Below are 21,354 nucleotides of genomic sequence, written 5' to 3'. Positions count from 1 at the left end.
CTGGTGTACTGTTACAGAGATGGATTTAGGGGAGCACCTCTGGTTTGGTTACATTGGGTGCAGGGCATCAGGGATGCTGCAGCTAAGATGTCGAATGGAATGCAAGAGGTGGGGGCACCAAATTTTGGCGTTGCACAGGGTGCCACTGAAATTTGAGACCCTGAGGTCCATTCCTGGCCGTGATGGACTTTCTGGCTATACTGGAAGCTCTAACGACAGGGCTTGAGTAGGTCTAGCCATCTTTAAATTTGCACAACGCCCCAGACTGATAGGGGCACTGTAGATGCAGTAAGATATTAGGTTGGGGGTAAATTGAAAGGAGGGCTAGGTTGAGCTACCAGGCACTGCTCTGAGTGCTGGGTCAATATTTTTTTTTTAAGTGGGTGAGGGTCCAGGGAACAGACATCAGCAGCAGGCCAAGTCAGCTGCCCAAGAACACCTGGAGTGATGCTGGCTATCTTCCTATACATATCTAGCTATTGTGTACCAAGTGAGCAGAATGCAGGAACAAGCACTGCCAGTCACAGAATCACAACTTGGGCCAGCTGGAACTATGCAAATAAACTTGTATATGGCTTATATATTTCTTTGTCTCTCTATAACATTTTTCTTTCTTTCTTTCTTCTTCTTCTTCTTCTTTAGGCTTATAATAAAAACAGAATTTCTGCCAACAAAATACCGAGGCTATATGTTACCGTTATCGCAGGTAAGCTAGAAGTTACGCTCACTGAAAAACAAAATGTGGAAATTGCTGCAAGTTTGTTTTGGCTCAGTCTGGCTCACAGCTGTGCTGTCTGGGTGACTGCAGGTATATTTGCACCTATGGTTTTCTTCAGGTGTGTCACATGAGGCCGGTTTTTGAACATGCGCACCAGCTCAAATTTGAAAGACTCAATATGAAAAAAAACACCTCAGGATTTTCTGTGTTTTCTATAAGGCTTCCAAATGCCCCAGAATTGCACAATTTCCTACTTCTGTCTGTGAAATATCTCCATCGTCTATCTGTGTTGCTATCCTTTGCATCATGAAATGTGCGCACCTTTATCCAGGGAATAAATTTATTCTCCAATAAATTGGATGCTCCATATATCACATTCTGAGAAAGTCTGGCAGCTGACATTCAACCTTCCAGGGCCAAGTTGATGAGTACATTGCTTACTTTATCAAAATCCATATTGACAGTTTCCCAGTCGGAAGCCAGAGCGCATAACTAAATCTCTTTGCTTAATAATATTTTATGTGGCAACAGCAGCTTGAAGGAAATCATGAATGCTGATGTGACTGTGTGGAGAGGAACGGCTGCTAAAACAAATAATGAGAAGAAAATCCCATCACCTTGTGTTTTAACCTCTGTTTTCCCCCCATTTGACAGGTGTTTTGGTTGGCAGGCTCCTTATTAATTATTGGACTGGCATCAGTGGTTAACCCAACCATTGGGTGGCGGTGGCTAATACGAATTGCCTCTCTGCCGGGCATTGTTCTCCTCCTAGCATTTAAGGTTTGGAAGACTTACAACCAAGTTACTAGTATACACAGTTACATTCTGCTGTGGGCTAAGTCATGTAAAATGCCTGAACATACTTGCTGATCTGATCAGTCTTTGGCCGTGTCCTGTCAGACAAACCTATGTGGTCTGGCAATTGTGGATATAGATAGTGGCAATTTCCATGATCATAGCAGCACATTTCCCAGGACGTCTTCTGACTAATTAAGTGTGGTCCACGCACGTCCCCATGTGCACCTGCCCTAGGATGGCTCACGTGGACGGAAAAAGTGTGGTGTGAATTGACCAACACAGTGTCTTTGTATTAATGTTGCTGTGAGTTCTATAAGCTTGCAAGAGTAAGTAAAATCTGCTCTTTATGTTAGTAAGAACTTGGCAGGAAGGCTGTAACATGCAAGGTGATGCTAGAAGCTCTGCCACTTAACTTTTCTAACCTGTTTGCCTTTGCAGTTTATCCCCGAGTCTGCTCGCTATAATGTGTCTTGCGGGAATGACAAAGCTGCTCTTGCAACGCTGCAGTGGATTGCTAAGATGAACCGATCTGTTATGCCTGAAGGAAAGTTGGTAGAACCCACTGATGTAAGATTCAGAATACTGCCATTGTACAGAGTGATCAGATGACAAAAAACAAGGAGCTCCTCTCAGTCCTCAACCCTTTCATGCCCTCCTTCCTTACTTGGATAGGTTAACACAGTTAACCTACTTTGCAGTACAGTGGTACCTTGGGTTAAGTACGGTACTTAATTCATTCCGGAGGTCCGTTCTTAACCTGAAACTGTTCTTAACTTGAAGCACCACTTTAGCTAATGGGGCCTCCTGCTGCTGCCACGTGATTTCTGTTCTCATCCTGAAGCAAAGTTCTTAACCCGAGGTACTATTTTTGGGTTAGCGGAGTCTGTAACCTGAAGCATATGTAACCCGAGGTACCACTGTACTGGATACGGTTATCTGAGGGTGGGAAAACCAGCCATGCATGCCAGCTCCTGTTCTAAATGCGAACACACAGAAGCAATCTGTATGCTTACAAGGAAGAGGGTGAGGGAAGGAAAAACAGGGAATGTCAGCAGCTTCACATATCCTCTAAGCCAGCTTTTGGCAACCTGATGCCCTCCAGACTCTTTGGGCTATAACTCCCATCAGCCCTAACTAGCGTGGGCAGAGCTGCTGTGAGTTGTAGTTCAAAGCATCTGGAGTGAAGGCTATGCTAAATGTGTGACTGGACCATGCTAGTCCTCATTGTCCATCCACTGAAAGATGTGGTTTGTTTTTGTTTTTGAAAATAGATTGGGGGAAATTGACCCACAAGCTGCATGCCGGCCACACCATAATTTCATGAGGCCCACAGAGATGCCGTATCCAAGAGTATGGGAAAGGGAAATGGGAAGGCAGAGAGAGAGGGAGAGAATCCTGCAAACTTGTGGCCTTTGGTTCTGGCTTCGCACACTTTTGGCTCTAGCCCAGCTTGCCAACTACCATTGGCTGCAGCACACAATGGACTTCTCACTTAAATCAGTGGCATTCTTTGGGAGGGGGGGAAAGGTTCCTACTGCTGATTTAGGGCAATTTCATTGGTTCTTAGTTTTGTTTAGCTTTATTCCGGGTGCTCACAGACAGGACACAGAGATGATGTCCTTCCCCTGTATCAGGGCCAGTCCCAGATGAGGAAGAAGCACAAGAGAAACACAGCAGCTTCCCTGGTGCTCCACAAACACGCATACGCTTCTACAGAGCCAGTGTGGTGTAGTGGTTAAGAGTGGTGGACTCGTAATCTGGTGAACTGGGTTCGCTTCCCCGCTCCTCCACATGCAGCTGCTGGGTGACCTTGGGCCAGTCACACTTTTCTGAAGTCTCTCAGCCTCACTCACCTCACAGAGCGTTTGTTGTGAGGGAGGAAGGGAAAAAGAGATTGTTAGCCACTTTGAGACTCCTTCGGGTAGTGAGAAAGCGGGATATCAAATCCAAAATCCTCTTCTACTACTACTTCTAGCCTTTAGGCAGCGGCCCACAGGTCTGAGCCCTACAGAGCAGTTGCAGCAACAGTAGGCCCCTCCCCTCTTCTGGCTTACACGCTCTCCTCTGAGACTTCTCCTGCAGGGAAGTCATTGCTGCTCTTCCCTTTTCAAGCCCCTCCTAGTTCTAGGAGGTGGTGGGACCTGTCTCTCACCTGAACCATCCCTTCTTCCACCATCATGTCCTGTGTGCCTTACTCGAACTGTCCTGACTCTCCCTTCTCCTCTGGCTCCTGCCTTGCACATCCCATAAATCACTGGTCCCCTTGCCTGGGTCTCTTGCCTCCGCCACAAACTCTTCACAGCCCTGCCATTCCCTGACACCCTGCCATTTGTCTCCAGCACCTGGTATACAAAAGTATGCTACCTCTGTATATTTTGTTGTCATGGCTAATTGCTGTTAACAGATCCATCCTCCACGAACCTTTCCACTTTGCTAGATGACATGGACTCTACTCCTGAAACTGCCTCCAAGCTTGGGCCTTCAGAATTGCAGACTTCAGGGCTTCAGCCACACATTCCCAATGTGTTTCATGCTGTTCCTTTTCCATTCTTTTCAGGAAAGAAGGGGTAGGTTAAAAGACCTAATGGATCCCAAGTACTTACGGACAACTTTGCAAATATGGATTATATGGTAAATGTGTTTGATTTGCTTCTTTCAGATGACAATGCATAAGCAAATTGAAATCGATGGAATCGGTCAAGGGAGTAAGCTCAGATGCAGCCTATGGATCAAAGCTATTATTCAGAAACTAGTCAGTCAGAATGGGAGAAAATTGGTTATGGTAATTGAACTCACAATTCCCTTTTTTCCCCATTTCATGAAAAGGACTATATTCTGCCAGCTGCCTCTGTGTTGCAGGCAGAGGGACCAGAATAGCAGCTAATGACATTCCGCTTAAAATCTATTGCTCTCTCTCTCTTTTATAATTTGGGAAAGTAAATGTGGATAAAAGATGAATACAAAACAGATTATAAGACTGTATGAGAAGCACTTGTATATGTCTAGATCCTTTGAAATGGTGCTACTGTATAGAATTACAGTGCAACCGCTGCTTGCCAGAAATTCAGTCCATGATCTTACTTTGTTGGACATGTCATTTAGCTGTTTAAACATGCCCACATGCCCACACACTCTGAATTCTGCTAAACGCATTCTTATAGCTGTGAGACATAGTGGTACGTACACAGCAAACCTGTCCATGCATTTGGGGCATAATGAGCTTGCTTTCTCTTGCAGTGTTGCAACCTGTCATCGGACTCCCAGTCCCTTCATTGCTCAAGTTGGGGTTTTTTGCTCATCTGTCTAAAAAGTGGCTCATGGGTTCAAGGTGGAGGGAACTAGAATTTAGGGATTTAGTCTTGGTAGAATCCCCAGTACATGCTAGCATGTGAACAGAACCTTTGCCAATCTGGCCATATGTTCAAAATTCTGCTCCAATAGACTATTCAATGTCAAGTGATCAAGACATTTAGCGCTATGTGTTATCCAGTCTTCATGTAGAAGTGTAAACCTGTAAGAGAGTTATATGTCCATGCATAGATAGATTCACATACACAGACACTGCATGTAACATTTCACCTTTACCCAGGAGGGAATTTCATAGAACCATAGAATTGTAATAAATGGGGAGCTGCCACAGAGAAGGCCCTGCTGTGGGCCCTGCCCCCTGGACCACACCCATCAGCAGAACCACCAGCAAGACTCCCCCTCCCCACATGGATCTTAAGGCCAGAGCTAGTTGATATTGGGGGAGGCAATTTTCAAAGTGCTTTGGCCCCAGAGCATTTGTACATCTTGAATTGCACCTGGTAGCTCATGAATAGTCAGAACAATGTTTTTTAAGATTGGTAGCGCATGGGCCCAACCTGCTGCCCCACTCAGCAGCTGCATTTTACACCAGCTGTAGCTTCCAGATTATGTTTGTGGGCAGGCCCACACAGAGTAAATGGCAGTGCTTCAAGAGGGACGTCACCAGAACATGACGCCAGGCTGTCCAGGAATGGCCATAGCTAGCAAAACCGGCTGGAGATGGATGTAAGCACTTCCTGACACCCAAACCACTTGGTCCTCGACTGACAGATTTTAACTGAGGAGCATTCTCAGGCTACATATCTGTTCCTTTAGGCCATAGGGAGTGCAACGGGTTGCCCTCCTGATTCCTGGGCAGGAGAACCAGCCACCCAGAATATGTCTGTCTCATCCAGCCCATCCTGCCTTCAGGCCGCTAGCACATTCAAAGCCTTGTGCAAGCAAGGAGCAGGGAAGGGCAACATGCCTCTGGGTGTTTGGATGTTGCTTTCCCCACCTTTTGAAACTGCAGGTTTTTTCATTAATCCTGCCAATGTCTTAATCTGTTTACAATTGCTTTGCAAATACTCAATAAACCATTTCTATTCCTTTCTAAAAATAAATAAATGTTATCTTGATTTCTTATTCTCTCGATATAAATTTAAAAAAATAAAAAAAATTGTCCAGTAGCACCTTAGAGACCAACTAAGTTTGTTCTGGGTATAAGCTTTTGTGTGCATGCACACTTCTTCAGATGTTCAGATTATTTTCCTGGTTAGTTTCACCATTTCTGCGTAGTCCATTAACTTCTGTATCTATTCTTCTCTCATTGGGACCTCTTCTTCCTTCCATTTTTGGACAAATAACATTCTTGCAGCAGTGGTTGCATACATAAATAAATTTCTACACTGTTTAGGTAGTTCTGATCCCATAATTCCCAAAAGAAAAGCTTCTGGGTTTTTTTAAATAAATGTTATCTCAAACATCTTTTTCAGTTCATTATCATTTCCCAGTAAGCTTTAACCTTATTACAATTACAATGAAAAGGGTACCTTCTTTCTCTTTACATTTCCAGCACATATTTGATTTGGATTTATACATTTTTGCCAATCTACTAGGTGTTAGTTACAATCTATAAAACATTTTCATATACCTTATTTTTCGCTCTATGAGATGCACCCAACCATAAGAAGCACCTAGTTTTAAAGGAGGAGAACAAGAAAAAAAATATTCTCTCCCTCTCTGCGCAGCGCCTCTCCAGCAAAGCGGGAGGAGAAATGGAAGGGGCTCCGTTTCTTCTGCCACTTTGCTGAAGGGGTGCTGCGCAGCTTTCCCTCTCTCCAGCGAAGCAAAGTCAGAACAGCAAGAGGGATCACTGCACAGCGAAAGCAGCGATCCCTCTTGCTGTTCTGGCTTCAGGGATAGCTGCGCAGCCTGCATTCGCTCCATAAGATGCACACACATTTCCCCTTACTTTTTAGGACGGGAAAAGTGTGTCTTATAGAGCAAAAAGTACGGTAGTTTTCTCTTAAACTATAACATGCTGTAAATTTTATATCCACGTTCCATAAACATTCCCATTCTTCCATTTCTATTATGACCAATATCTATTGCCTAGTGTATCATTGAAGATTTCACTTGTTCATCCTTTGTCTCCCATTCCAATCACATATTATACATTTTAGACATCACTTTAACAGGTCTCTTTCTAGTTGTGATGTTTGTTCCCCAAACCCCCGCTTCATATCCTTTTAAAATACTTCATTCAGGTGGTGATATTGAGCATCCGTGAGATATTCACTACGTTGAAGAATTTAACATTTTGGCATCTACATCTTTTTTTTTTTTAATGATATTTATTCCAAATTTAAAGTTACAAAAAAGAAAAAGAAAAACCATACAAAATACAAAGAAAACTTTAGCCATAACAAAGCGAAAAATGAACAAGTAAAAAAGAACAATAAGATAGAATAAAAAAGAAGACTTAACAAAAAATATAAAAATACATTAAGTTAAAATAAAACAAAAACAGATTAAACCTTTACATAGCCTTTTCCCTTTACTTATTTCCATGACCTCCTCTCACCTCCCAATTTTGTATTCTAGTTCAGATCGTGTTACAAGCAAATCCTTCTAACCTTATTTTCATTTACGTATTTTAAAATTAAAATAATGTAATTAAACCTCTTCTTTTTCATCAATTTCATCAACTCATTTTTGCTTAGTCCATTATATCATATCTACCAGAACGACCTAATATTCTTTTTCCAACCTCTTTCTAACATTCTTTTATATTGCAGTATTTTTGAAGGTATATTTTGAATTTTTTCCAATCTTCTTCCATCGACCTTTCTCCCTGGTCTCGAATTCTGCCGGTCATCTCAGCCAGTTCCATGTAGTCCATCACTTTCATCTGCCATTCTTCTCGGGTGGGCAATTCTTGTGTCTTCCAGTACTTCCCGATGAGTATTCTTGCTGCTGTTGTAGCATACATAAAGAAAGTTCTATCCGCACCAATTGGCCGACCATGCCCAGAAGAAAGGCCTCTGGTTTCTTCAGAAAGGTATATTTAAATACCTTTTTCAATTCATTATATATCATTTCCCAGAAAGCCTTAATCCTTGGGCATGTCCACCAAAGGTGAAAAAATGTACCCTCAGTCTCTTTACATTTCCAACATTTACTATCTGGCAAATGATAGATTTTTGCTAGCTTGACTGGGGTTAAGTACCACCTGTAAATCATTTTCATTATATTTTCTCTTAAGGCATTACAAGCTGTAAATTTCATACCTGTGGTCCATAACTGTTCCCAGTCAGCAAACATAATGTTATGTCCAAAATCTTGTGCCCATTTAATCATAACAGATTTAACCGTTTCATCCTGTGTATTCCATTTCAACAGCAAGTTATACATTCTTGACAAATTCTTAGTTTTAGGATCTAACAATTCTGTTTCCAATTTTGATTTTTCCTCCTGGAAACCAATCTTCTTATCTAAATTATAAGCCTCCCTTATTTGATAATAATGAAGCCAGTCTCGAACTTTAGTTTTTAATTTGTCAAAGCTCTGCAGCTTTAATCTATCTCCATCTTGTTCTAAAATTTCACAGTATTTTGGCCAATTTGTCTCCATATTAGTTTTTTTCAGAGCCTTAGCCTCCATTGGTGACAGCCACCTTGGTGTTTTACTTTCCAACAAATCCTTATATCTCACCCAGACATTAAACAATGCTTTCCTGACAATATGGTTCTTAAAGGCCTTATGTGCTTTAACCTTGTCATACCATAAGTATGCATGCCATCCAAAGACATTGTTAAAACCTTCTAAATCCAAAATGTCCGTGTTTTCAAGAAGCAGCCAATCTTTCAGCCAGCAAAATGCGGCTGATTCATAATAAAGTTTAAGATCTGGCAGGGCAAATCCACCTCTTTCTTTAGCATCAGTTAAAATCTTAAATTTTATTCTTGGCTTCTTGCCCTGCCAGACAAATCTCGAAATATCTCTCTGCCATTTCTTTAAACAGTCCATCTTGTCCAAAATCTGCAATGTTTGAAACAAAAACAACATCCTAGGCAATACATTCATCTTTATCACAGCAATTCGGCCCAACAATGATAACTTCAATTTTGACCATATTTCCAAATCCTTTTTCACTTCCATCCAACATTTTTCATAATTATCTTTAAACATTTCGGCATCTACGTCAATGAAACTAGGATTTATTTGTAATTGTTGAAAAGTGCTCCAGAGGTGTAATTTAATAGCAGGCCTTGTTTCCATATTGTAGCACAGAGCTGTTTTATGAATTGCAATTATTTTCAGATCCCACAGTAGTTAAGCTCTGCGTGTTATTAACTGGCTGAATTGCTGTCGCCAATGCCCTCGGTTGCTCTCCTTTCTAACATTTCCCCCTCTTTTTCATAGGCTTGGGATATCCTTTGCTTATTATGGTATCATCCTGGCCAGCGCAGAGTTGCTGGAGAAGAATCTGGTTTGTGCCACAGGGGGAGGAGGAACCAGCAAAGGGGATGAGTTGGGGGATTATTCCGAGGAGACTCACAGCCCGTGCCTCTGTCATCACTTCGCCCCGTCCGATTACCAGATCATGATCATCAGCACAATTGGAGAGATCGCATGTAACTTCTCCTGCTCTATCTGTTTAAAAACAGGGTGTGGGTAAATCTCTAAAGCAGAGGCAGGGAAGCTGTGGCCCTCCAGATAATACTGGACTCCAGCTCCCATCAGCCCCAGCCAGAATGGCCAGCAGTCAGGAACGATGGGAGTTGTGGTCCAACAGTATCTGGAGGGCTGCATCTTCCCCACCTCTGTTCTAAAGGTCACAGAACAGGAGCCACAGACCCACACAAAGGAATCTTAGGAAGTGTACTGGGAGGGCTAATTTACTTTTTATTTTCACTAGTTATAATCATTGCAATGCTTAAAAGGCTGGCTGTGTGATTAAGTTGTGGCCATTTTTAATCCAGAGCATTGTTGGTTTAAGTTTGTACTGTCCCACCTCACACATTATTAGGCCAGAGACACTGTGCCTGGGACCATGTCTGCATTTCCCTTCTCAATGCGCTCTCAAGAAAATAAATCTGTGGCCCTTTTGTCACTTTTCCTTTCCCCGCATTAACTCCGGTAATGTGTCCAAAACATTCCCAGTAATCACAGAGAAGTAATAAAGCAAGTAGCTGTTGAAAGTGTCTCCCCTGAGGCTGGAGTGGGGCAGGTATAAACACGGCATAATAGCTCAGTCGGGTCATCTGATTCTACAGCCTGACGTTCTCCCCTTTCTTCTTTTCCAGTAAATCCTCTAAACATTCTGGGCATCAATTTTCTGGGAAGGCGTCTCAGCCTGACAATCACCATGGGATGCACTGCCGTCTTCTTCCTCCTGCTCAATATATGCACTTCAACGTAAGTGTTTTCAGGTGGGCTGTGTGTGGGCAAAGTAAGATTGAAACAGTCCTGTTTGCACTGCACCTCACACCTTTCCTGCGCCGGTGATGTCTACACTCTGTGTGCTAGTTGGTTAACTCTGAAAATGCAACTCACTTTCACCCCTCCCTACCAGAATGGCCATTCCTGTTTCAGGAACTACACTCTTCCTAGTTTGTCAGGGTTAAAGATGGCAAGAGCTATCTGCAGTGCGGATGCTTCCGGCACCTGCAGAAACTCAGCAATGTGCTTCCTTATCAACATAGCATGCCGCAGAAAGCTTGATCCAGAACAGCCACTGCCAACCTGATGCCCTGCAGATGTATTTGACTGCAGCGCTCATCAGACCCAGAGGGCATGAGTTTGGCAAAAGCTGATCTAGAACTTTAGCAGACTCCAGCTGACTGTAACTGGCATCTTGAGGGTTGCAGGAGGTCACCAAACAGGGGGAATCCTGGAATTGGTGCACCTACAAATGTGACAGAACTATAATTCATGGGGGAAACTCAGGGTTCTCAATGCTAATGTAGGAGAGGATTTGCAGAGGAGATTCAGCAGGCAGGAGAGAGTGCTTAGCCCTTGCGGTCCTGCCAATTCTCCCCTGCACAGCAGCCCCTCAGTTGTTTTTAGTTAATTTTCTCCCCAGTTAACTTCTGAAACCAGAAGTAAGCCTAGACAGGGGCATGGAATGACCTTGGGGGACATTTGCTTAGGAAAACCAGCACATTTGGAAGAGGTTAAGAACCCCTCCTTCCCACAGCCTTTCCCTATAACTAGCAATGGGCCTATCTGTCAATCTTTGTTTCTCTCAGCTTCTCATTTTTTCTTCAGTTTGGTTCTCTGCACATCTCTATATCGGATTGTGATTAAAAACAACTGCTCATGAAAATTCACCAGCTTTTGAGTGCACATTTCTCCCAACAGACATAGCTTTGCAAGCACTTTTGTCTGTTGTTTTCATCAATTATATGCACTTTACTTTAAAGCACATTTAATCCCAATAAACACATTTTTGTACACATTACTTGATTGACATCACATTTCTCCTTCTCTTCCACTGAATTTCTCCTTCCTTACCTGTGGGGAAGAAACTAAGGTAGGGAGAAGGCCTGGTGGTATGACCAGAAAGGACCAAAGTTGCCACGTATATAGAAATGAGTGCAGGTGTGGACACCTCCGGTCATGTTCAAATAATGCTCAAAAGTGGGCAAGCCTTTATAGTAAAGGCCTCTTGCACCTCCATTAGCTCAACAAAAGATGGTTTGGAAACTTTCATTTGCCAGATAACGTCCAGTTTTGCCTTTTAATAAATATACATTACAGTTCCCAAAGCAAAGGCGGGGGGACACGGGTGGTGCTGTGGTCTAAACCACAGAGCCTAGAGCTTGCTGATCAGAAGGTTGGTAGTTCGAATCCCCGCAACGGGGTGAGCTCCCGTTGTTCAGTCCCTGCTCCTGCCAAGCTAGCAGTTCGAAAGCACGTCAAAGTGCAAGTAGATAAATAGGTACCACTCCGGCGGGAAGGTAAACGGCGTTTCCGTGCGCTGCTCTGGTTTGCCAGCAGCGGCTTAGTCATGCTGGCCACATGACCCAGAAGCTGTACACCAGCTCCCTCGGCCTATAGAGCGAGATGAGCGCCGCAACCCCAGAGTCGTCCGCGACTGGACCCTAACAGTCAGGGGTACCTTTACATGCAATGTCTAGTAAGCTTATAGCTTCTCTGTTTACTCTAGGCAGTGAGCCTAAACTATGGGCTGAGTCAATATGGCCACTCTAATGTAAAAATTATGTGACGAAGCAGCGTGAACTTCAAACCAGTTTTGCTTCAGCGTGCAGCTCCTGGCAATGAATGGTGTTTGTGCCAGTAGAGGATGTTTGAGGATGCCAGGGTGAACAAAGTGTACCAGCTGAGTAATACCAAGACTTTAATCTTGGTTAATTGCTAGACTTACATAAGCTTGCAATAAACCTCCGTGTTATTATGAGAGAGAGAGAGAGAGAGAGAGAGAGAGAGAGAGAGAGAGAGAGAATATGTCACACACAAAAATGAATTATGCTGCTTCAGTGGTGCAGATGAGTCAGGTATCTATATCTATATATATGCAGAGCTAGAGCTGGAGATATATAGCTATATACTGGTTTTCTGCTTCTTCTAAGGAGAGGGTTGAGTAATTGCATTGGGCATCAAAGCTTTTGTTGTTGTTGTTGTTGTTTAGTTGTGTCTGACTCTTCGTGACCCCATGGACCAGAGCACGCCAGGCACTTCTGTCTTCCACAGCCTCCTGCACTTTGGTCAAACTCATGCTGGTAGCTTCGAGAACACTGTCCAACCATCTCGTCCTCTGTTGTCCCCTTCTCCTTGTGCCCTCCATCTTTCCCAACATCAGGGTCTTTTCCAGGGAGTCTTCTCTTCTCATGAGGTGGCCAAAGTATTGGAGCCTCAGCTTCAGGATCTGTCCTTCCAGTGAGCACTCAGGGCTGATTTCCTTAAGAATGGATAGGTTTGATCTTCTTGCAGTCCATGGGACTCTCAAGAGTTTCCTCCAGCACCATCATTCAAAAGCATCGATTCTTTGGCGATCAGCCTTCTTTATGGTCCAGCTCTCACTTCCATACATCACTACTGGGAAAACCATAGCTGACATCAAAGCTTTACCGCCCTGAAACTCTTCAGCCCATGCAGTATCTACTACCCCTCCCCTAACACCCCATACATTATATGCTAGGAGTTCTGGGAATGATTTGGGATGCAGGATAGGTCATATTTGGTGGAGGGGCCAGGGCAGCAGCAAATGCCCATCTGCTAGAATATCTTTTTTTGTTTTGTTTTATGCGCTGTCTGCAAATGTATGCGTCTCTTGTGACTTGGCTCATTCAAACCAGTCGTATTGCATTGGCGCTTGGAACATCCAGGTCTTTGTTCTAGAGTTTAGGCACACGGTGAGCACATTGGAATGCACTCCGCCAGGAAATTAGGGTGGTGCCAAGCGTTTGTTCTTTTAGGAAGCCCTTTCCAAGGTTTGTTTGTTTTTTTATGTAACCAGGATTTTTCAGGATAGCATTGTTAGATATAGCTCTTGCCGCTTTTACAGCAGGATTCCGCGTATTATTTTTGTTTTAACATTTTTGTAAAAAGAACAATAAACTCTAGGTGAGGACAGAATGTCTCTTCTGGAAACTCCTGAGAAGATGCCACATTTATGTTGATAGGGTAAAAGGCCATTGCTCAGAGAAGAACATCCGTTTTGTATGCTGTAGGTTCATGGCTTCAATTCCCAGCACCCTAGGTAGAGCTGGGAGAGGATCCTGTCTCAAAACAGCCATTGCCAGTCCCTGTAGTAGAGCCTTGTGTAGGCAATACCGAGCAATAGACAAATGTTCTGACTCATTATAAGGCATCTAATTGAACCCAGTTATTTTATTGAGACCCTTGATCACACATTCTAGTAGTATATGGCCAGGGATGTGTGTGATTAGCTAAGATTGGATAAGACTGCAAGCTACATATTTATTTATTTAAACCAGGCTTCCTCAAACTTGGCCCTCCAGATGTTTTGGGCCTACAACTCCCATGATCCCGAGCTAGCAGGACCAGTGGTCAGGGATGTTGGGAATTGTAGTCTTAAAACATCTGGAGGGCCGAGTCTGAGGAAGCCTGATATAAACTATTTATATACCAACCTTCCATTTAAAAGCGCCACAGGCAGCTTAGATCATATTAAAACAGAGAAGTTGTGGGGCGTCTCCAGGTGCTGTTGGACTGCAACTCCCATCATCCCTGATAACCAGCCATGCTGAGACTGATGTAATTTCAGCTCCAGCGACATCGAGAGAGCTGTAGGCTTTTCATCCCTGAATTCATCTCTGAATCTGAAAATGCACAAAAAGCAACAGGAAATGTCAGGGTTCCCTTGGAGCAGTCTAGAACCACAAAAAGGCTTCCAATCTTTTTAAAGCATTTCAGAGGGATCCTTCCCATTCTCTCTCCATTCCTTCCCAGCTCTCATCCAGGCACAAACAGACTTTCTGGGCACCACAACTACCATTAATTGCCGTGGGAGAGTCTAAGTGGCTCTGCTTCTTCTAAGGGTGCCCGCACACAGTTGCTCCAAGCATCCATCCTCTCCTGTGTGCTGTCTTTGAAAAGGGTCACCACTTTTGAAGTTATTCATATAAAATCCCCCTTTATGGAATTCTTGGTACGACGTACAATCAAGGACCTCAAATCAAATGCTGGATAATGATGTGAATTTCCCCATGCATCCTCTTTCTTCCTTTTCTAACCAGCTCGGGCCTCATTGGTTTTCTCTTCATGTTGCGTGCCTTGGTCTCTGCAAATTTCAACACCATCTACATTTACACAGCGGAGGTGAGATGCTTTTGAACCCGTGAATTGTGGAAGGGGAGGAACACACAACAGAGGTCTCTCATCATAGCTTTCCATAATAAATGGGAAATGTAGATTGACAATTCAGCTCAGTGCATATTTACTCAGAAGTAAGTATCATTTAATCCAATGAGACTCCCACACTAAGTGAGTATGGGGTTGAAGCCTTAGCTGGGTAGCTGGAAGGAGCAAGCAGGCAGTGCACAGCTAAAAATATTTCTGTTCAATTCTTGGGATTTGGATGGTGCTGATATGCCTGAGCAGGACTAAATGATACTTCCTCTCTTAATGAGTAAAGGCGGTGGTGCTTGAACAAACAGCGCCATGCTTACCAATGAGGGATAGTCTTATCCACACATTACCTACAGTACCACTCCTTTTTGTGATTTAACAGAGCATTGTATGCTTATATTGCATACATGAACAAACCTAAATGATTTAGCAGCTCATAAAAGTTGGTGTGCAACAGAAGAACCACCTCAGATCAACTCTTGCTTGGTAGTAAATGCTACTCTGTTCTTCACAGGCTGACATAAGAAAAGCTGTGTTAGATAAGTATGGAATAATTTATAATCTTCCACTTTGAGTCACCTGTTCTCATGTATATCTGAAGTCCAGAAGTGAATAGCTGAGGCTGATTTTGACATTAGTTTTTTGTGGGGGGTTTTAAGGCAAAAAAACCTCTTTCAACGTCTGGAAACCTGAAGTTGGATATTTTATCATTTTTTGCTGTCCAAAAAAATAGTTGAAATGTCCAAGTAACAAAACAATAACCAAGAAAAATTCAACATTTTTATATTTCCAAACAGCAACGTTTTGCTTTCATTGCTTTCATTATTAGTCTTTGTAAACTAAATGGGCACAAAAATTAAGCGTATTGTATTTTCACATTTAAATTAATGGGGCTTTAAAAAAAAAAGCCTTATTTTTGACTGGATTCTGCCAAATAACATTTTTTAAAGCAGAATCTTTTACAAGATTGTCACTAGAATCTTCTGCAGATACCATCTCTGCAGATACCATCTCTGGCCACCTAAACTCTGGGACCCACAATAGATGCTTGGTTGACAGTTTCCCAGTTTCTCTTTCCTTCAGTCTATAGTATAGATCTGATCTTGAATTATATATTACTGTATTATAGGTTTATCCAACTATCATGAGAGCTGTTGGCCTTGGCACTAGTGGTTCTGTATGTCGTATTGGTGCTATGGTGGCACCTTTTATAGCCCAGGTAAGATGACTTTCAATAAAGTTACTTAAATATATTGTTTCGATTCTTTGGTTTCTGACCTGAATTCATGTGTATTCTCATCCACATTTTTAAATCAGAGGATGATACCAAAGCTAATGTTGACCTTTGTCAAGCTATTCTTGCTTTTGGAGGATCTTCAAAGGGCACCTCCAGACTGCTGTTTTAGTGCAGGTGTATTCCCCAATAAGTTCTTGACGCAATAGCAGTGTGTTTATCCTGCATTATTAGTTGTTCTGTGATGCTTTTCCAATGCTACCCTGCCTGGAAGGGCTATGGTGCAACAAAAGTGGGGCAGAAAACAAACCAGAACATTCTTAATATAAAAAGTTACAAGTAACGAGATGTGCATTGATTGCAAATGAAGTAGTATAGCCGCCCTGAAACCTTTGCCACACAAACAGTATTTAAAGAGGAATCATGTATGACCCCCCTGATAGCATCACAAGCACAAATCATCATGGATATGCAATTAAAAAATTATGTCTAGAGGGGCCCTAAGCTAGAGTAGTACTATTGTATTCCCAACTATTGTATTCCCAACAACTACATGTTGCAACACCATCTATCACCATATATTATATGTTAAAATAATCCTAGATTAAAGCCTGAAAAGGTATGCCTCCAGGTACCAGTTGTTGAAAATTTCAAATGGGAAGAGTACTGTTGCAGCCAAGTGCTGTTTGTGGGCTTCCTGCAGGAATCTGGCTGGCCAGTGTGAGACGTGGATGATGGACTGGATAGGCTTCATGGCTCTTCTTAAAGGCTTGTGCACTGAATTGTTGGCCAACATGCTAAACTTTGAACTTTGAGAAAGCTAGAAAGGAAATCCTATGGGCTTAAATAAAAAAAAAAGCGTTTGACCAAGTTGCATGGCAGCGTTGCACTAATACATTGTTTCTTTGCAGGTGCTCATGAATGCTTCTTTCTTGGGAGCACTTTGCCTTTTCGCTTCTGTTTGTATCGTGTGTGCTGTCTCTGCTTTCACTCTGCCCATTGAGACCAAAGGGAGAGCGCTTCAGGTTGGTAAACCCATCTTCTGTAGTGTAAGGTCAGAAGCAGGCTCCTGCACTGCTGAAGGCCACCGCGGCAGCTTCCTTTGAACTTCACCCCATTATGAAAAACAAACAAATCTCATAGGAGGCCTCTCCACATCAGGAGCAATGGAAATTGGTCATACCGTGAATTTCTGTTTGAAGAGTGGACTAGAGGACGTTTGCTTAGCAGAATGACTCCTCCCACGTCCTGTTAACTGAATGTCCTCCAGTCCACTGTCGCAAATGATAACCTTTATGCCATCCATATGCCTACCTGAAGGAACTTGAAGACCCCAAAATAGGAGTGATTATTTGTATCATAAGTCAAAGGGGGCTTGGGTTGTATAATTACAACTGACTCAGTCTAATCTATTTGCAAAGGGAGCTAGTTAAGAGACTAACTGCTTGGATATATTGACGTAGGTGCACACCATTAACTGCCCCAATTCAGACTGGGGCCAGTGGGATTTCCAAATTACAGCTTGCAAGCCTGATGAGCTCCAATTTGTGTCATTCAAGAATAATAATTCAGGCCTTTGGGAGGAACCAAGGCAGTGAAGCTATTTATGATATTTAGGAGTATTGGTGACTGATTGTTTGTTTCTGTAGCATAGCATGCCTTCTTATATTTAAAGACTGTATACTTGCTGTATACTGCCCTGTAATTGTTTAATGAAACACAGTAATGAAAGACAGTCTAGAAATATTCTGTATGTTTATAATTAATAATAATTACCAGCAAACTATCTGAGTTATTGGGACAATTAAAATCATTGAGTGGGGCCTGCAGCAAAATGATATATACTATACAAGAATGCTCCTGGAAGAGACAGAGAAAGACACCTTTCACCCTTTCCTGAATCTTGGCTTTGGAGATGCCTGCCAACCTCAAATTCAAGGGTATTGTTGCTACATCAGGGTTTTTGGAGGTTGGCAATGAGAAAAGGTCTCTCTTTTCCTCTCCTCTTCTAAAACCTCAGTACAGTGCAGGGAGGGATTTTTTAGCCCTACAAGTGATTATCATCTTGTGCCTCATTCTGTGTCCAGGACACCATATAAGTTCTTAGGCACTCAACTGACAAATTTCTTCTTACTGTTTCCCTTTTCTTCTCCTGCCCCCCCCCCCAACACTGTGTAGGCTGTTGAAGTCACTGACATCCTTGGATGGCTTAGGATTGTGTGTGCAGTTTCTTTTCATATTCTTCACATGCTTTTTCTTAATAAAAAAATCATGCCCTTAAAAAAATATGTCATAAGGAGTCCAACAAGTACACAAAAAAGCCCTACCTTGTTTGTGGGTGGCTATTACACTAAGCTGACAGGCACCAGGCCACACTAATTTGTTATAAGAAGGAATGACATATAATTAACCCAGTGACCCAGAAAACACCTCCCACCAATTTATAATAACTTAACACTGCGAATAAAAACCACGCTTTCAATTAGGGTAATTCATTCCTTACGTACCACTTAGATCTCATTTAGGCCTCTACATGCTACCCTCTGTTACCAGCGGCAAATTGTCTCTTGCACAACCTTCGAAGCTTTAATTCATCTGCAATTGGCTTGGTATGCAGCAGCAATGAAGAGAAAAGAAAATTTAATAAACAATTAAACAATATTTGGAGATTGTTTGGTGGTTGTAGAACCACCAGGTTCTACAGACCTGGGCAAGCCGCATTTCAAAGCAGATGTGCACCCAAGCTAATAAATACAGAGGCAGAATCTCAGCAGAAAAGAGAGGCCATTATCCATGTACAGTGGTACCTCGGTTTTCGAACACCTTCGTAGTCGAACATTTTGGAACTCAAATCCCAAAAACCCGGAAGTAAATGCCTCAATTTTGAACACGCCTCAGAGAAGTCGAACAGGAAACGTGGCTTCCGTTTTGAGTTTTCCATATTGAAGCTCCTGTTTTCAGTTTTTGAACATTTCAGAACTCGGACTTCCATAATGGATTGTTAGAAAACCAAGGTACCACTGTAGTTGGATCAATTTCTGGCTAGCCGTCTCCAGCTTATCCACTTTGAAACACCAGCTCTTTACACCTGGGAGAGAGGTGTGGCATTAGAAGCCAATGGGTTCAACCGAAGATCTTGTGTAATTTGCATTGATTCATTAATTGTATGGGTGGCTTCAGGAAAGCTATTGACTTGTTATGTTTCCTTCTACAAAATTAAAACAGCCCACGTCACAACAGATACACAGAAATATATGTTGCTTCTTTTATATACAAAAAAATGCTACTTAGGTTGTAAACGAGAGAGATGCTTTGGCAACAGTATAATTATTTTATGGCATTTCCCCCTTGCTCTTTGGCAGAAAAAGGCTCCAAGGGTGGCCTACACATATGTAATCATTCATCGACAAAGACTTCATGAAACGGCAATGTGATTTAACAACTGTGGAACCAACATATAGGTTGGGGGGCCATATCACATGGAACACTTGCTACAGGCAACCATTTAAGGGAATGCCACCCAATGGGAATGTTTCTGTGTATGTAGATTGCAGTGGAATGGAAAAAATCCCTCAAACAAAAAGGCTGGAGGGAACCCGGGTGCCAAGCTCCTGTAGGTCAGTGGTTGCTGCACTGGGACATTTGTCCAAGGAAGCAAGTTAAGATAGATGTATCTGCTGCTACATGGTGGCTGAGTGGGCATTGGACTAAAAAAATTAGAAGCATTTAATCCTGATTGCAAAGCTGACACCACTTAATTCTTGCATAGGTAAGTCATGGAAACCTGTTATTCTTAACACCTGTTTTTATCTTTTTAGCAAAGGAAATGAAGGTGACCACTAGAAAGAGTAAAACCCCAAGAGGGCTCTGTTGCATTTAATGCATTTGAGCATATTCCTCAGAAGAGCTACTGAGATTTTCTCCACCCGCATTTCCAAAAAAAAGGCGTTTCTTGTCTTTACAACATTTTAATAAACTTCTGCACAAATAAATGGAACTGTACCCTGTGTGGTTTTTTTTAAAAAAGTGCCCAACATCATGCTATATCCAGGCTTGAGAAGGCTCTGTAATGTGTGCAAATGTCTTGTCCCCCATTCATTCAAGTCACTATATGCATATGGCAGAACATGCTGTATAAGCCCACTGATGGCAGATACGTAAACACTTTAAAATAATTTTTCTGTTCCTCAGGTAGGTGTTGGCGCTCTATGTGTGCAGATGTTGGTAGCCGTTACTACCTCCTGTAGAAAGTGAGTCCCAGAGTTTTTGCACAGCATGAAGGAATACTTCCTTTTATCTGTCTTCAATCTTCAAATGTTCAGCTTCACTGGACATTCATGAGTCCTAGTGTTTCGAGAGAGGGAGAAAAACTTCTGTTTCTCCATGCCATGCATGATTTTATAAATTTCTATTGTGTCACCTCTTACTTGCCTTTTTTAAAATACTAAAAAGTCCAACATACTATATAGGGGAATTGCTTCATGCCTTTGATCATTTTGATTGCCCTTTTCTGAACCTTTTCCAACTCTACAGTACATCCTTTTTGAGGTGAGGCAACCAGAATTGTACACAGCATTCCAAATGTAGCCACATAAGAGATTTGTAGAATGGCATTATATCAACAGTTTTCAATTCCTCTCCAAGTGATCCTCGCATGGGATTTTACTTTTTCACAGCTGCCTCATAGTGGGACAAAAACTTCATTGAACTGTCTATTGCACCCCCAAGGTCTTGTTCCTGGCTAATTGCCACCAGTTCACACCCCATGAACATATATGTGAAAATTTTGCCCCAACGTGCATCACTTTGCACTTTTCTTGAACTGCATTTGCCATTTTACCACCTGTTCACTCAGCTTGGAGAGATCTTTTTAAGAGCTCTTCATAATATCTTTTGTTTTAACAAAAATGAACAATTTAGTATCACCAGCAACCTTCTGTTGCTCAGACTTACCTCCTGCAAAGATTAGTTCAGGCACTGGGATCTGTTCTGTATCTTCCGTTGTGAAGACAAATGCAAATGATCCATTTAACTTATCTGTAATCTTATCCTTCTTTAGCAGTTGGGGAACTGAAGTGGAGGGAAGAATCTTACTACACTGCCACACATTGAATTCCTCTGCAGGCTCCCTCTCATGAGAGCTTGGCACCTCCAGTAGTGTCAAATGGGTGAGTTTACTCCCCTGACCTCTGAAAGTGAATAGTGGTCATTCACTTATTTAGGCCAAATTAAGTTAAAAGGATGAATGAAGGGAATTGTGGTGGAAGCTAAACCAGATGCTGTCATCCCTGTTATCAGGAATAGGGCCAAGTTTTGTCTAGAATAAAAATTATTCCATGGAATTTCCTCATGGCATTTAAAAGTAATTTCATATTGTGCAAGTGCAGTTTACATTTGTCATTAGTTCACATGAAAAGTTCCCATTTCAATGTTGATTTTGATGGCACACTCAAAATTTGAAGTGAGGATAAAT

The 21,354-nt window shown here is 42.3% G+C and overlaps 1 protein-coding gene across 2 annotated transcripts in view; it reads left to right on the top strand.

Annotated features, from left to right (window-relative positions):
• Nucleotides 1–19,883, top strand: part of SVOPL (SVOP like) — a 29,984-nt gene extending 10,101 nt beyond the window's left edge. For both annotated transcript variants that reach the window (XM_081024051.1, XM_081024052.1), the window contains 10 exons: nt 643–706; nt 1,373–1,498; nt 1,955–2,083; nt 4,074–4,147; nt 9,233–9,444; nt 10,117–10,228; nt 14,536–14,617; nt 15,777–15,866; nt 16,793–16,906; nt 19,700–19,883. In XM_081024051.1, the coding sequence (XP_080880177.1) occupies nt 643–706; nt 1,373–1,498; nt 1,955–2,083; nt 4,074–4,147; nt 9,233–9,444; nt 10,117–10,228; nt 14,536–14,617; nt 15,777–15,866; nt 16,793–16,906; nt 19,700–19,711 (1,015 nt within the window). In that variant the 3' untranslated portion in view covers nt 19,712–19,883. The remainder of the gene's footprint in view (nt 1–642; nt 707–1,372; nt 1,499–1,954; nt 2,084–4,073; nt 4,148–9,232; nt 9,445–10,116; nt 10,229–14,535; nt 14,618–15,776; nt 15,867–16,792; nt 16,907–19,699) is intronic.
• The last annotated feature ends 1,471 nt before the right edge of the window (nt 19,884–21,354 follow it).

This window comes from Podarcis pityusensis (genome assembly GCF_964106645.2).
Source record: "Podarcis pityusensis genome assembly, chromosome: 10".
In the NCBI taxonomy this organism is placed as follows: domain Eukaryota; kingdom Metazoa; phylum Chordata; class Lepidosauria; order Squamata; family Lacertidae; genus Podarcis; species Podarcis pityusensis.
This window is presented reverse-complemented; position numbering and strand designations above follow the sequence as displayed.